Source organism: Panthera leo, chromosome A1 (genome assembly GCF_018350215.1).
Source record: "Panthera leo isolate Ple1 chromosome A1, P.leo_Ple1_pat1.1, whole genome shotgun sequence".
Classification (NCBI taxonomy): domain Eukaryota; kingdom Metazoa; phylum Chordata; class Mammalia; order Carnivora; family Felidae; genus Panthera; species Panthera leo.
Genome location: NC_056679.1, coordinates 87,833,970 through 87,847,814, shown reverse-complemented (window position 1 = coordinate 87,847,814; position 13,845 = coordinate 87,833,970). Strand labels below are relative to the sequence as shown.

The 13,845-nt window shown below is 45.8% G+C and overlaps 1 protein-coding gene across 1 annotated transcript; it reads right to left on the bottom strand.

Annotated features, from left to right (window-relative positions):
* Positions 1 to 6,755: 6,755 nt before the first annotated feature.
* Positions 6,756 to 13,433, bottom strand: LOC122215764 (butyrophilin-like protein 10). The gene is given in 8 exon segments (XM_042931513.1): positions 6,756 to 7,522; positions 8,319 to 8,342; positions 9,056 to 9,164; positions 9,167 to 9,246; positions 10,382 to 10,660; positions 11,129 to 11,482; positions 11,769 to 11,867; positions 13,361 to 13,433. Coding segments are annotated over 7 exon segments (1,539 nt in total). The 5' UTR covers positions 11,863 to 11,867; positions 13,361 to 13,433; the 3' UTR covers positions 6,756 to 6,923.
* Between the last annotated feature and the right edge of the window lie 412 nt (positions 13,434 to 13,845).

Here is a 13,845-nt window from a genome sequence, read left to right as displayed (position 1 = left end):
CTAACAACTGTGAATATTTATGTCCCCAACGTGGGAGAACACAAATATATGAATCAATTACTAACAAACAGAAAGACACTCATTGACAATAATATAATAGTAGGTAACTTTAACACCCCACTTACAACAAACATCTAAGAACAGATCATCTAAGCAGAAAATCAAGGAAACCATGGCTCTGAATGACACATTGGACCAGATGGACTTAACAGATATGTTCAGAACACTTCATACCAAAGCAGGAGAATACTCATGCTCCTTGAGTTCACCTGGAACATTCTCCAGAATAGATCACATTTTGGGTTACAAATCAGCCCTCAACAGGTTCAAACAGATAGAGATCATACCATGGATATTTTCAGATCACAACACTATGAAACGTGAAATCAAGCACAAGAAAAATAATTGGAAAGCTCTTCAAATACATAGATGTTAAGAATATACTACTAAAAAATGAATGGGTTAACCAGGAAATTGAAGAAGTTTAAAAAGTTCCATATATATGCACACAAAGTGACCACACAAAATTAGAACCAATAAATGAATTTAGTAAAGTTTCTGGATTCGAGATCAACACCTCAAATCTTATGAAATATCTGAAAAGTAGACCACAAAACAATCCCATTTTCAACAGCATCAAAAAGAATAAAATACTAGTGAATAAACTTAGTCAAGGAGGAAAAATAACTACAGACTAAAACTTATAAAACATTGAAGAAATTGAAAGGGACACAAGTAATTGGAAATATATCTTGTGTTTATAAACTGGAAGCATTAATATTGTCAAAATATCCATACTAACAGGGTAAATTACATATTCAGTGCAATTCTTATCAACATCCCAATGACTCTTTTTAATGTTTATTTTTGAGAGAGAGAGAGAGAGAGCATGAGCAGGGGAGAGGCAGAGAGAGAAGGAGACACAAAATCTGGAGCAGACTCCAGACTGGGAGCTGTTAGCACAGAGCCCAGCATGGAGCTTGACCTCATGAACTTGAGATCACGACCTGAGCTAAAGTTGGGTGTTGAACCTACTGAGCCACCCAGGCGCTCCCCCACCCCATGACTTTTGTTTTTACAGACATAAATAAATACACTTAAAAGTTATTTGCAACCATCACATATAATGAATATGCAAATAAGCCTCGACAAAAACGAACGAAGTTGGAGGAATCACACTTCCTCTTTTCAACATATATTACAAGGCTAAAGTGTAGCACTGGCATTTAGACATACAAAACAGACCAAAGAGAATCTTGAAATTAATGCACACATATAGAGTCAACTGATCTTTGACAGGAGGGGTAAGAGTATACAATGGGGAAAGGATAATCTCCTCAACAAATACTGTTTTGGAAATTTAATATCAACATGTAAATGAATTAAATTGCACTATATTCTGATACCACAATCAACTGTAAACTAAAACTGATACAAAACACCTGAAATTGTAAATCCTTTAGAACCAAAGGGGAAAATCTTCTTGACTTTGGTCATGGAAATTATTTCATAGATATGACCCCAAAAGCACATTAGCACAAGACTTCAGTCAATCAAGATGAATAAGCTCTAGAAAGCTGCTGTACAGGGGCCCCTGGGTGGATCAGTTAGTTAAGCATCTGACTTTGGCTCAGGTCATGATCTCACAGTTTGTGATTTCAAGCCCTGTGTCAGGATCTGTGCTGAAAGCTTGGAGCCTGGAGACTGCTTTGGATTTTGTGTCTCCCTCTCTCTCTGCTCCTCCCCTGCTCATGCTTTCTCTCTCTTTCTTCTAAAAAATAAATAAGCTTTAAAAGAAAGAAATCTTCTGCTCAACATATTACTTATATTCAACAATAATGCACTGTATTCTTAAAATTCTGTTAAGAGGGTTGGTTTCATGTTAGGTATTCTTTTCACAAAAAACTAAAATCTAAAAAAAGCATAACATAATCAGTTCAATGCCATAAATATACATATAGATTTATTTTAATAGATATATTACTATATAATTTAAGTACAAATCACAGATGTTAAATACACAATTCAATGCTTTTGAAATTTGTAGTGACTATTACAATCATAACAACATGATAAGCTTAGAATATTTTCACTTTCATCCCTAAACAGTCTACTTTCTTTTTTGAAACAGTGATTTTTTAACAGATCACTTTATTCGGTGAAAATGATATAGGATATCTGTATTATTTCAGTTCATATAATACATTTTTGAGGTTCATACATGAGACGTGAAGTGTTATCTCTTTATCTCTTTACATTGTGGAACACTATTCAATTGTATGGATGTACTACCTAGTTTTTTTTTTTTTGCCTATATATGTCTATTATTATGTGAGTAAACAAAAATCAGTTGCTTCCTGGAGGTGAGCTCAGATGATGGCATAGCAGGAGGACCCTGGGCTGGCCTCATCCCTCAAACACAGCTGGATAACTATCAAATCATTCTGCATATCCAAGAAATTGACCTGAGGACTGACAGATCAAAATGCACAACTAGAGGTCACATCAAGGAAGATAGGAAGTGTGGAGATATGGTTTGGGGGAGAAACAGATCACAGATGCGGTGGAAAGGAGGGAGCTCTGGTTAGGAGAAAGATAAGAGAGAGTAGAGTGCACAGGGATGTGCACAAAGAGAACATTTCCTCAAAGCCAAGTCCCATGATACAAAATCAGCATAGAGATCTATTGCATTTCTACATACCATAATGAATCCACAGAAGGGAAACTAGGAATCAATCCCATTTACAATTGCACCAAACACAATAAGATGTCTAGAAATAAACCTAATGAAAGGGGTGAAAGACTTGTACTCTGAAAAGTATACAACACTGATGAAAGACATAAAAGATGATACAAAGATATGGAAAGGCATTCTGTGATAATGAATCAGGATAACAAATATTATTACAATGTCTAGACAACCCAAAACAATCTACAGATTTTATTCAATTCCTATCAAAACCACGAGCATTCTTCACAGGGTAGAACAAACACTTCTAAAATCTTGGAACAGCAAAAGACCACAAATGGCCCAAGCAACCTTGAAAAAGAAATGTAGTGTTGGAGGCATCACAATTCTGGACTTCGAGTCACACTACAAAGCTGTAGTGATCAAAACAGTATGGTACTGGCACAAAAATAGACACACAGAACAATGGAACAAAATACAAAACCCAGAAATAAACCCACAGCTATATGGACAATTAATCTTTGATAAAGCAAGACAGAATATCAAATGGGAAAATGACTGTTTCTTCATAAATGGTGTTGGGAAAAAATGGACAGCTGCATGCAAAAGAATGAAACTGGACACTTTCTTACACCATATACAAAAATAAATTCAAAATGGATTAAAGACCTAAATGTGAGGGGCGCTTGGGTGGCTCAGTCGTGTAAGCAACTGAGACTTCGGCTCAGGTCATGACTTCCAGTTCATGGGTTCCAGCCCCTTGTCGGGCTCTGTGCTGATAGCTTAGAGCCTGGAGCCTGCTTCAGATTCTGTGTCTCCCTCTCTCTCTGCCCCTCCCCTGCTCATTCTCTGTCTCTCTCTGTCTCTCAAAAATAAATAAACGTTAAAAAAAATAAGACCTAAATGTGAGACATGATATCATTAAAATCCTAGAGGAGAACACAAGCAGCAACATCTTTGACACCGGCCATAGCAATTTCTGATTAGATATGTCTCCCGAGACAAGGGAAACAAAAGCAAAAATGAACTATTAGTACTTTATCAAGATAAAATGCTTCTGCTTCTGCACAGTGAAGGAAGCTATCAACAGAACTAAAAGGTAACCTACAGAATGGGAGAAGATATGTGCAAATGATATATCTGATAAAGGTTAGTATCTGAAATATATAAAGAACTTATAGATCAGAGTTAAGGTGGCAGAGGAGCTGGGAGACTCTAAGCTTGCCTCATTACTTGAACACAGCTAGATAAATCATTTTGAAACCCCAAATATCAAATCATTTGAACACCCAAGAAATCAATCTGAGGACCGAGAAAGCAAAAATACACAATTATAGGTGAAAAAAGCCACCACATTGTGGAAGGTAGAAGGTGTGCATAGTTTATTGGGGAAGAGATGACTGAGGGCGCTGTGATGGGAAGGGAGCCCTAATTGTGGAGAAAGGAGCAAGAGAGAAAGAAAGAGAGAAAGAGTGAAAGGGAACTGCACAAGAAAAAACATCTTCCCCAAACCCACCGGGAAAAGGAGAGGGGCTGAACACCACAAGTTTTTACAAACAGCAGAGCGCAGAGACTTAGGTTTCAAGGATCCACGCCATTGGAAGGGTCGTGCCTGGTGGGCTTATGGTGCTCTGGTAGAAAAGGAGGACAGGACCAGGAGCAGGCAGTGTGGTCTGAGGATCCCCTGGGTCACACGGGAAGAAGCAGTTTCCCTGCTTGGAGTTCATTTGGCAGAGGTGGCACTGCCTGTCAGGTGACAAAGGATCCAGCAGGTGCCATTGGGCTTCCCCATTCACTAACATAGAACAGGGATGCTTGCTGAGGGCAGTGAGCCTTGGTGTCAGATTTCTGCTCTCTTTACCATAAACTCCAAGCCACTGTGTAGTTATGCAACCAATTTGTGGGACAAGCCAGCAATGGCCACAGTGCAGTGAGAATCTCCCCCAGAGGATCAGAACACCATGAGATCTCTACAATTTGGAGGTCTGAAACCCAGCCATGTGCCTGAGATAAAACACAGGAGTGCTATGCTGAGACAGGTAGATAGATCAGAAGCAGGAGGGTGAAAGCAGGGATCTGGCTAAAGTCAGAGATACAAGATAGGTGATTATTTGCTCTTCTGTGAGGGCTTCCTGAAGAGTGGTGGGCACAGACTCCCTGCTGTTGGGGACAAGAGAGCAGGGCGATGTCATGTTCACCCCACCCATCTGTAATAACCAACTTCAGTGAGAATAATAGCCCCACCAAGTTGAGGCTGGAGTAGCTTACACCAAGGCCCACCACCCTGGGCCCTGCAGGTGCATCTGCACTATGGCAAGTCTGGCTGAGAATCAGCACACAGCCCCTTCACCAGAGGACCAACACAAAACCCTCACACAGCTCAAGTCTACTGATCATAGAGTGCCTCAAAGCTTCAGCTCTAGAGAAAATAGAATTCCGCTGCATTTATGTTTTCTTCCCCATGGGATATAAAAAAAAGCAAATTTCCCATGGATACAGAAAGCAATTGTGTAAATTATTTTACTTTATTTTATTTTATATTTATTTTTTCATCTATCAGACCAAATGATCCTAGGTTCTGGATCCCTGTTTTTTATATTACCTTGACAATTGGAGAAAACAGAGGAATTCACCTCAAAAGAAAGAACAGGAAGAAATGATGCAGAGAGATTAAATAAATACAGATATAAGTAAGATGTCTGAACTAAAATTTAAAACAATTATAAGGACATGTGGGCTCTTTCCATAATTTGGCTATTGTTGAAATTGCTACTATAAACATCAGAGTACAAGTGCCCCTATGCATCAGCACTCCTATATCCCTTGGGAAAATTCCTAGTAGTGCTATTGCTGGGTCCTAGGGTAGATCTATTTTAAAATTTTTGAGGAACCTCCACACTGTTTTCCAGAGTGGCTGCACCAGTTTGCATTCCCACCAACAGTGCAAGAGGGTTCCCATTTCTCCACATCATCTCCAGCATCTATAGTCTCCTGATTTGTTCATTTTAGCCACTCTGACCGGCGTGAGGTGGTATCTGAGTGTGGTTTTGATTTGTATTTCCCTGATGAAGAGTGACGTTGAGCATCTTTTCATGTGCCTGTTGGCCATCTGGAAGTCTCCTTTAGAGAAGTGTCTGTTCATGTTTTCTGCCCATTTCTTCACTGGATTATTTGTTTTACAGGTGTGGAGTTTGGTGAGTTCTTTATAGATTTTGGACACTAGCCCTTTATCCAGTATGTCATTTGTAAATATCACAGGCAGGATGGAAGTGGCTTCTGGTGGTGGTTCGAGTATTACCTTGCCTCCATGTACATGCCTTGTTTGATTCCACATCCACACTTGTGTCTAGGCTACTCTCTCTGCCCACATGCCCTGATTTGACCTTGACCAACCTTAGGGAGCCCTGGAATCTTTGGCTTCGCCTCAATGTAGTTCTGTCTGCACCGACCTGCCATGGGGTGGGAAGACAGAGGCATCCAGGGTAGACCAGATGACTAGGACTTTGTGAGTGTTGGAGAGTGGAGGAGAAGGGGAAGTGGGTAGGTAGGAGGGGGGGGGGTGGGCAGGAAGAAGGTGGGAGAGGAGGGAATGAGCAAGGCTAGTATTTACAGAGCAACTACTTCATGTCTGGCACTAGGCTCAACATTAAACATATGCCCCAAATTCATTTCAGAAAATCACCCCACAGCATGTAATGATATAGTGTAACAGTCAGCTTGGTCTCTGTAACAAATACCACAGACTGGGAGGTTTAAACAACGCATTTATTTTTTCCCAGTCCTGGGAACTGGAAGCATGAGATCCAGGTGTGGGCAGGGCTGGTTCCTCCTGAGGCTTCTCTCCCTGGCGTGCACATGCCATCTCCTCCCCATGTCCTTACACGGTTGTCCCCTGTGTGTGTCTATGCCCTGATCCCCTCTTCTATTAAGGACCCCAGTCACATGGGATCAGATGGGATCAGGGCCTACCCTAGTGACTTCCTTTTACCTGAACCACCTCTGTAAAGACCCCATCTCCAAATCCAGCCCCGTTCTGAGGCCCTGGGGATTGGAGCTTCAACATGTGAACTGGAGGGGACATGATTCAGCCCATAATATACTGCCAGTATTTTACAGGGAAGGAAAATGAAGGTAATAGGGGATTATTCAGAAAGGTTTAGCCTTGTATGTGATCTAGCTGGGACTTAGAATGTATACATCTCCCCCAAATTGGTGACAGGCTGGAGCAGAGAGATCATGGGTCTTGCTGGAGGAGGGTTCCCACCCTGTCCTGTCCCTCACCCTGAGGAGGCCTCAAGGCCTCTGGGGGCTGCCGTTCTGAACAGATGGTCAGGGGGCTGGGGTCGTGTGTCGAGAGGCAGAAGAATGGCCTCAGGGGTGCCGAGAAGGACAGTCCAGAGAACGCGTAGACAAAGGATCCATTGCCCATGCTGTAGAAGGAGATTCTGCCTGCATCACAGTCCAGGAAAACGCCCACACGATGCAGGGGCCCCGAAGGGTGCAGGTGAACTCTTGGGAAGGCAAGCGCCCAGAACCCCTTCTTGTACAGCTCCAGGGCCCAGAGTCCATGCTGGGGGGCCTTGAGGATCCTTCCCGTCCAATCCAAGCTCTCCAGACACACGCCCAGGTTCCAGGTCTTCCTGTGCCCCACCTGGACCTCCCAGTAATACCTCCCAGCTGAGAACTGCTCCAGGCCCAGCACACAGGGGTCCCAGTCGAATCTGCTGGGGGCGTTGGGCAGCTCTTGTTCAAAGAACAGCCGCCTCACAGTCTTCCTGTCCTCAGAGAGAGCGAGCTTGGGGCTTGCAGTGTCGGGGTCCAGGGATGGGCTCACTGTGGGAAGAGGAGAGGATCAGATTTAGGGGTTAGGGTCCCCACCTATGCTCCTGCATGGAGGTGGAACCATGCCTCCTTGGGAGTCCCTGTGCGTCCCCATTCTCTGTCCAGGACCCTGTGCACACAGGCCATCCCAGAGCAGCAGAGGTGGCTCCCTGTGTGTCACCATTCTCTGTCCAGGACCCTGTGCACAGTGTCCTGGCTCTGCACTCTCTTTGTTAACAGTGTCCCCCACAGTGACTGTGCCTCAGAAGATCGGGCTCTCTTGCTGCCCAGGCTCTGCACCCCGTCTGTCCCTCAGGTAGTAAACAGGAGCTAAGGTCTCTCAGGGCAGCTAAACTTGGTGTTTACAGCCATGGAACCAGCATTTAGCACAGCATTTCTGCACTCTGCAATAGAATGGATCACACATGTGTGCACACACGTGCACATACACATGAGCCCATGTGCATACACATGAGTGTATGTGCACACATACACACAAACACACACATGCACATAGATGTACAACATGCAAACACAGCACCCATATGCACATGCACATACACACAGAAACACGAGTGCATGTGCATACAAGGCACACATGAACACACATGCACAAATGCACATACTTGTACACACTGCACACACACACATGGAAACACATGCACATATGTGCATAACATGCACACACACATGAGCACATAAATGTACAACATGCACACATAACACCCACACATACATGCACTCACACATGCACCCATAAACACACATGCAGGGAGCAGACCCTTCCAGCCCCCAGCATGGTCCTCACCATAGATGATGTCCTCTGGCCAGCCTGAAATGAAACAGAAAGATGTGAAACTGTAGGGTTTGCACTGACCAGATGGGGCGAAAGCTCATGTTCTGTGAAGCTAAGTCAAAACAGGATGTAATGAGCTCTCGCAAGGACCCTGTAAAGGAAGAGCAAATATCCCTTCTTCAGTGCCCAAAAAACAATCCAGGTCACTGTATTCCTAGGGAAAGGTTTTGTGGGGCAGGCCTGATGGCCCAGCCTTCCCATGTCTGTCATAAAGACACATCTCTGACCTGTTCCCCAGATTGGGGCCTGACAGCTATGAGCAAGGACACAGGAGGCAGGGAGGAGAGCAGACAGGCGAGTGGAATGATCCATACTGATGATGATCCCCGCGCTCACAACAAGATCCTCTCAGGTGACAGGCTTGCTGCTGTATTTGTTGCTTGAGCATTTTCAGGATGTTGTCATCACCCTCGACTGATAGACTTTCCCAGGTTCAAGCTCACATCTGTCTCCATAGCAGAGACCTGCCAGCCTTCCCCAAGTCACCCAGTGAAGAGCAGCCAAGCACCTCTTAGTGATGGAGGATCTCACTGGGCATATGGTAGGTGGGAAGTCCCTGAGCTGGGGCCTGGGCAGGTCTCTCCCATTCCTCCTGTGCTTGAGGGTGCATGAAGGAGAGCCTTCATGCAGGGCTCTACATAAGTGCCCTGGCTGGAAGGGGCACGTCTGTCCCACTGGGGCCTGCTTACCTTGGGACAGCTGTTCCTCTTCTCTGTTCAGTCTCTCTTCTTCCAGCTGCACCCTATTCCTGTCCCTCTGACGTTTCCAGAAAAGACAGGTGGCTCCTGCCACAAGACAGCTGCTACAAGCCCCACCACAATGAGGATCACAGGCACCACTGCCCTCCATGCCATTGATGGGAAACTTTTGGGCATCTGAGCTAAAAGAGAGTTTGGGGAGGCAAGAATACCAGGGTAAGAGAGCACCTGTGTTCTTAGGGCACACAAGCCACAGGGTTAATGAGTCAGGGGACAGGTGCTTGTGAACTAACCTAACATGACCTGAAAACATGTGTGTGCCTTTGCACAGACAGACATGGACAGACACACAGGAGAGAGATGGTAGACAAATGGCAAAAGGTTAAATACTGAGTGGGTCTGCATTCTGTGTATCATTCCTGCAAATTTTATGAAACTTGAGGTTGTTTAGAAGGAAAATTTTATACAGAGTGAAACTTGGAAGCCCCCAGGTGTCCTTCAGAATGTGAATGCATAAACAGGCTGTGGTTCATCCAGACAAGGGAATACTGTTTACTGCTAATACGAAAGGAGCTATCCGTGCAGTCACTGTGGAGAAGATGATGGACATCCCCCCCCCCAAAATAAAAATAGAACTACCACATCAATCCACTTCTGGGTATTAATCCAAAGAAAACAAAAATATTAACTGAGAAAGATAATGCACCCCTACATTTATTGCAGTGTTATTTACAATAGTCAAGATATGGAAACAGCCCAAGTGTCCACCTATGGATGAAAGGATAAAGAAAATTATATATATATATATATATATATATATATATATATATATATATATATATATATATTTGTACAAAGGGCTGCTATTCAGCTATAACCAAGAAGGAAATCCAGGCATTTTCTACAATATGGATGCACCTGAGGGCACTTTGCTAAGTGAGGTTCGACAGGGAAAAATGTGTAGGATCTCACCGATAAGTTAAATCTAAAATGAAACAAAACACCATCCAAACCTCCAGAAAACCAGAAAGCCTAGTCATAGACAGAGAGAACAGATTGGTGGTTTCCAGAGGTGAGAGATCGGGAAGCTAATGGGTGAAGAGGGTCAAAGGTGCAAACTTTCAGTTATAAAATAAGTCCCAAGGAGGTGACATACAGCATGGAAACTATAGTTAACTACTGTGTTGTATAGCTGGAAGCTGACAGACTAGATCTCACAAGGTCTCATCACAAGGAACTATGGGGAGTATTGGATATTAACTACTGACTGTCTGGGGTGCTCAGAGATCTTGAGGTCGAATGGAGCAGAACACTCACCAGGTAGGTGGCTCTTGGTCTCCATCCTCTCCTGGAGGAGGGGGTTGGAGATAGAGCAAGAGAGGTTCCCCATGCCCCTGTCCCAGACAGTCACATTGGACACCACCGCAAAGAGGCCCGTCGGTGACACTGTGAGGTTGGTCGTGGAAGGTAGGGTCTGTCCCCTGAAGTCTCTCCACTCCACCCGGGGCTCTGGGTACCAGCCCTCCGAGGTGCACTCTGCCCTGATACCTTCATCCCGGCCAGCTCGCACTTGGATTCTGGGCTCAGAGCCCAGCCCTGTGGGAAGAGACAGGCTTTGCAGCCTCTGCAACCATTACCATTTCTGACAGAAAAGCACAGATCCTGAAAATTTCCAACAGGTATCAGGGTTTTTCAGACTACTTGCTTTGTGTAATATTTATATGCCATATATGCTACCCTCTTCTGAGAAACCACAGAACAAAACAGAAAAGGCCCAGGAAGATCAAATACCTTTCCTGTATTGCAAAATCGGTGTCTTTTCCTCTCTGTGTCTCTTTCTGCCTTTGTCCTCCCATCCCTACCTCTGCTATCCCTCTCTCCGGGACAGTGGGGGTAACTTTGAAAAGGAGCTAGGTGTCCTGAATGTACCTGTCCTTGTGAAACACATTAGCGCCCGCTGTGGGAAGCGCCCAGGCTTGGGTCATAATGGGACGATCTGCAGCTGGGGGAAAAAGGTCTCAGGCAGACCAGGAGAAGGTCAGGGGCCCCAGCAGCAACCCTCACCTGCCACTCTCAGCCACAGGGTGGCATCTGCAGACCCTGTGCTGTCTTTGAACTCGCAGTGGAAGGTCCCGTTATCGAACACGGTGACGTTGTATATGGTCAGCACAGCTTGGTCCTTGGCCGGGCCAGCTGTCCGGAAGGTCGTCCTGCCCTTATACTGCCACATCTGCTCTTCAGGCATGTCCGTGCCTTTCTTGCTCAGGTGCACGGCTGGGGACAGCTCCTCCCTGTACCACCTCACCTCCATGTCCTCCGCACTGATATTGAGGGACAGATGGCATTGCAGCTTCGCACTTTCCCCCACCATAGCCAGGACCGGTTGGCCGGGACCAGAGACAGAGAAATCGGTTTTCCCTTATGAGGTCATAGCAGAAAGCATGGGTTAGGCCAGATGAGAGGAAACCACGGGCCATCCACCCCACCGGGCACAAGGTCCCCCCCCTAAACTGTGCCCAGTGTCTCCCCCTGCCCATGCCCAGGGGACACCCACCCACACCCAGGTTCCCTACCACCACCCCATGCTGGTGCCCAGGGTCCCTAGGGAAGGACTGCTTGGATCAAGTTCAGCCCTCTACTGTGTTCCTGTCCATGCATGGGGTTCCCTCCTAACATGGGGAAGGGACATGGGGAGCTCTCCTACCCTTTGCAGAGAGGCTGTAGGACAGAAGCTGCAGGAGGAGGAAGATGATGGAGCAGCTGGGTGGAAAGATGTCTCGACCTTGTGTGTTTGCCATGGCTGCTGGAGACAGAGAGGCCTGAGCCCCAGACACTGGAGACAGGGCAGGACTGAGTTAATTTCTGTCTCTCTTGGTTTCTGTCTCTGTCTCTCTGTATTTCTCTGTTTCTCTCTGTACCTGTCTGTCTATGTCTCTGTCTCTGACTCTCTTTCTGTCTCTGTCTCTCTCAGTTTCTGTCTCTGTCTTTCTCCTTCTGTTTCTATCTTTGTCTCTCTCTCTCTGTCTCTGTCTCTCTGTTTCTATCTCTCTCTGTCTCTGTCTCTATTTCTGTCTTTGTCTCTGTCTGTCTCTGTCTGTGTGTCTCTTTGTCCATCTCTGTCTTTCCCTGTCTCTGTCTCTGTCTCTCTGTTTCTGTATCTGTCTCTCTCTGTATCTCAGCCTCTCTTGGTTTCTATGTCTCTCTCCAACTATGTCTGTCTGTCTCTTTCCTTTTTTTTTTCTGTCTCTGTCACTCTCTGTCTCTGTCTCCCTTTGTTTCTCTCTGTTTCTGTTTCTGTCTCTGTCTCTCTCTGTTCCTGTCTCTGTCTCTATCTCTGTATGTCACCGTCTCTCTTGGTTTCTATCTCTGTCTCTCTCTGTTTCTGTTTCTGTCTCTGTCTCTCTCTGTTCCAGTCTGTCTGTCTGCTTCTGTTAGTCTCGGTTTCTGTCTTTGTGTTTCTCAGCTTCTCTCCCTGTCTCTCCCTGTTTCTCTCTCTGTCCCTGTCTGTCTCTGTCTCTCTCTCTTTCTCTCTACTACTCTATCTCTCTCTGTCTCTCTTTCTTGTTCTCTCTCTCTCTCTGTCTTGGTGGGGGATGAGTCAACACTGGGAGGCTAACAGAAGTGAAGGAAACATGGCTAGGGGAGAGAAAGTTCCCTTTTCACTATCTTGGCCCCTCTTACTCCTGCACAAGTTGCTTACCCTAGATACAGAGACACAACAGTGACCACCTGCTCTTGTGTCCACCTACTTGTGGATGACCTTTCTCTTGTGGTCATGTGTCTGCAAAACACCATGGACACATCCTCCTGTGAACGGGCTCTGTCTCCTCACCTGTTTGTGTAGGAGCCTTGCCCGACCTCTGGCTGTGCTCTGTCATGGAAGATGAGCACGCTGGGAGAGAAAAGCCACCCCCTAGTCGGGTGACTCCAAGGCCAGAAGTACCTCTGTCAACCCCCTGACAGCCCAAGGAAACTCGCAGTTGGAGGAAGGAGCACTCGAGCCAGAGGGCTCCTAGACAGACATGGCCTGAGGCCAGCATGCTCCAAAGATTTATATTTATGAACTCAGCTTTGAGAACAAGTGTTCTGAACCACATGTGCTGGTCTGGGCGATTCGGCCCAGCACCTCCTCATGCAGGTCTGGCATGAGGAGGTATGTTGGCACTTGCCCTCATTCTCTTCCGTGTTTGCCTTCCTTTGGTCAAAGCCACTGGGGTCTCCCTGTCACTCAAGAATAGGGGAGAGGTGGAGAACACAGACATGTGGATGAGTGCCCTTAAAATAGAAAGTACTCACCTTTCCAAGTAGTAGGGCTGGAGGGCTTCCCAGGGAGATTCTGTGGCCTTGAGGGGATCGCTTGACTTCTCCACAAGTTCCAGGAAAGGTGTAGAACAAGTCTTCCAGATGTGATAGGAGAGAACAGCGGCTGAGCTCCCCAGCTTCTGTAGAATCCTAGGACTTTCTGGAAAAATGATCAACTGTGCCTTTCTGGAAGGTGCAACAAAAAAATAAACAAACCAAGGGCTTCTTAAAGGGTGTGTTTGACAGAACTGAACACACTGAGTGTTGGGGAGCAAGGCCCTGGTAGCAGGAGATAAGGGGAGAGAGAAAGACCCAGCAAGGAACCCCTGGGGTGGGGATGGCTGTCTGGGCTGGTGCCAGGAGCCCCTAGGTGGAGACCTGGCTCTTGAGTGCGTGGATGCAGGCCAAGGGCAGAGGCTGGAGGACTCAGATAAAGTTTCTGCATTATCAAACACCTCCAGTCCTGGACAGGCTGGGCC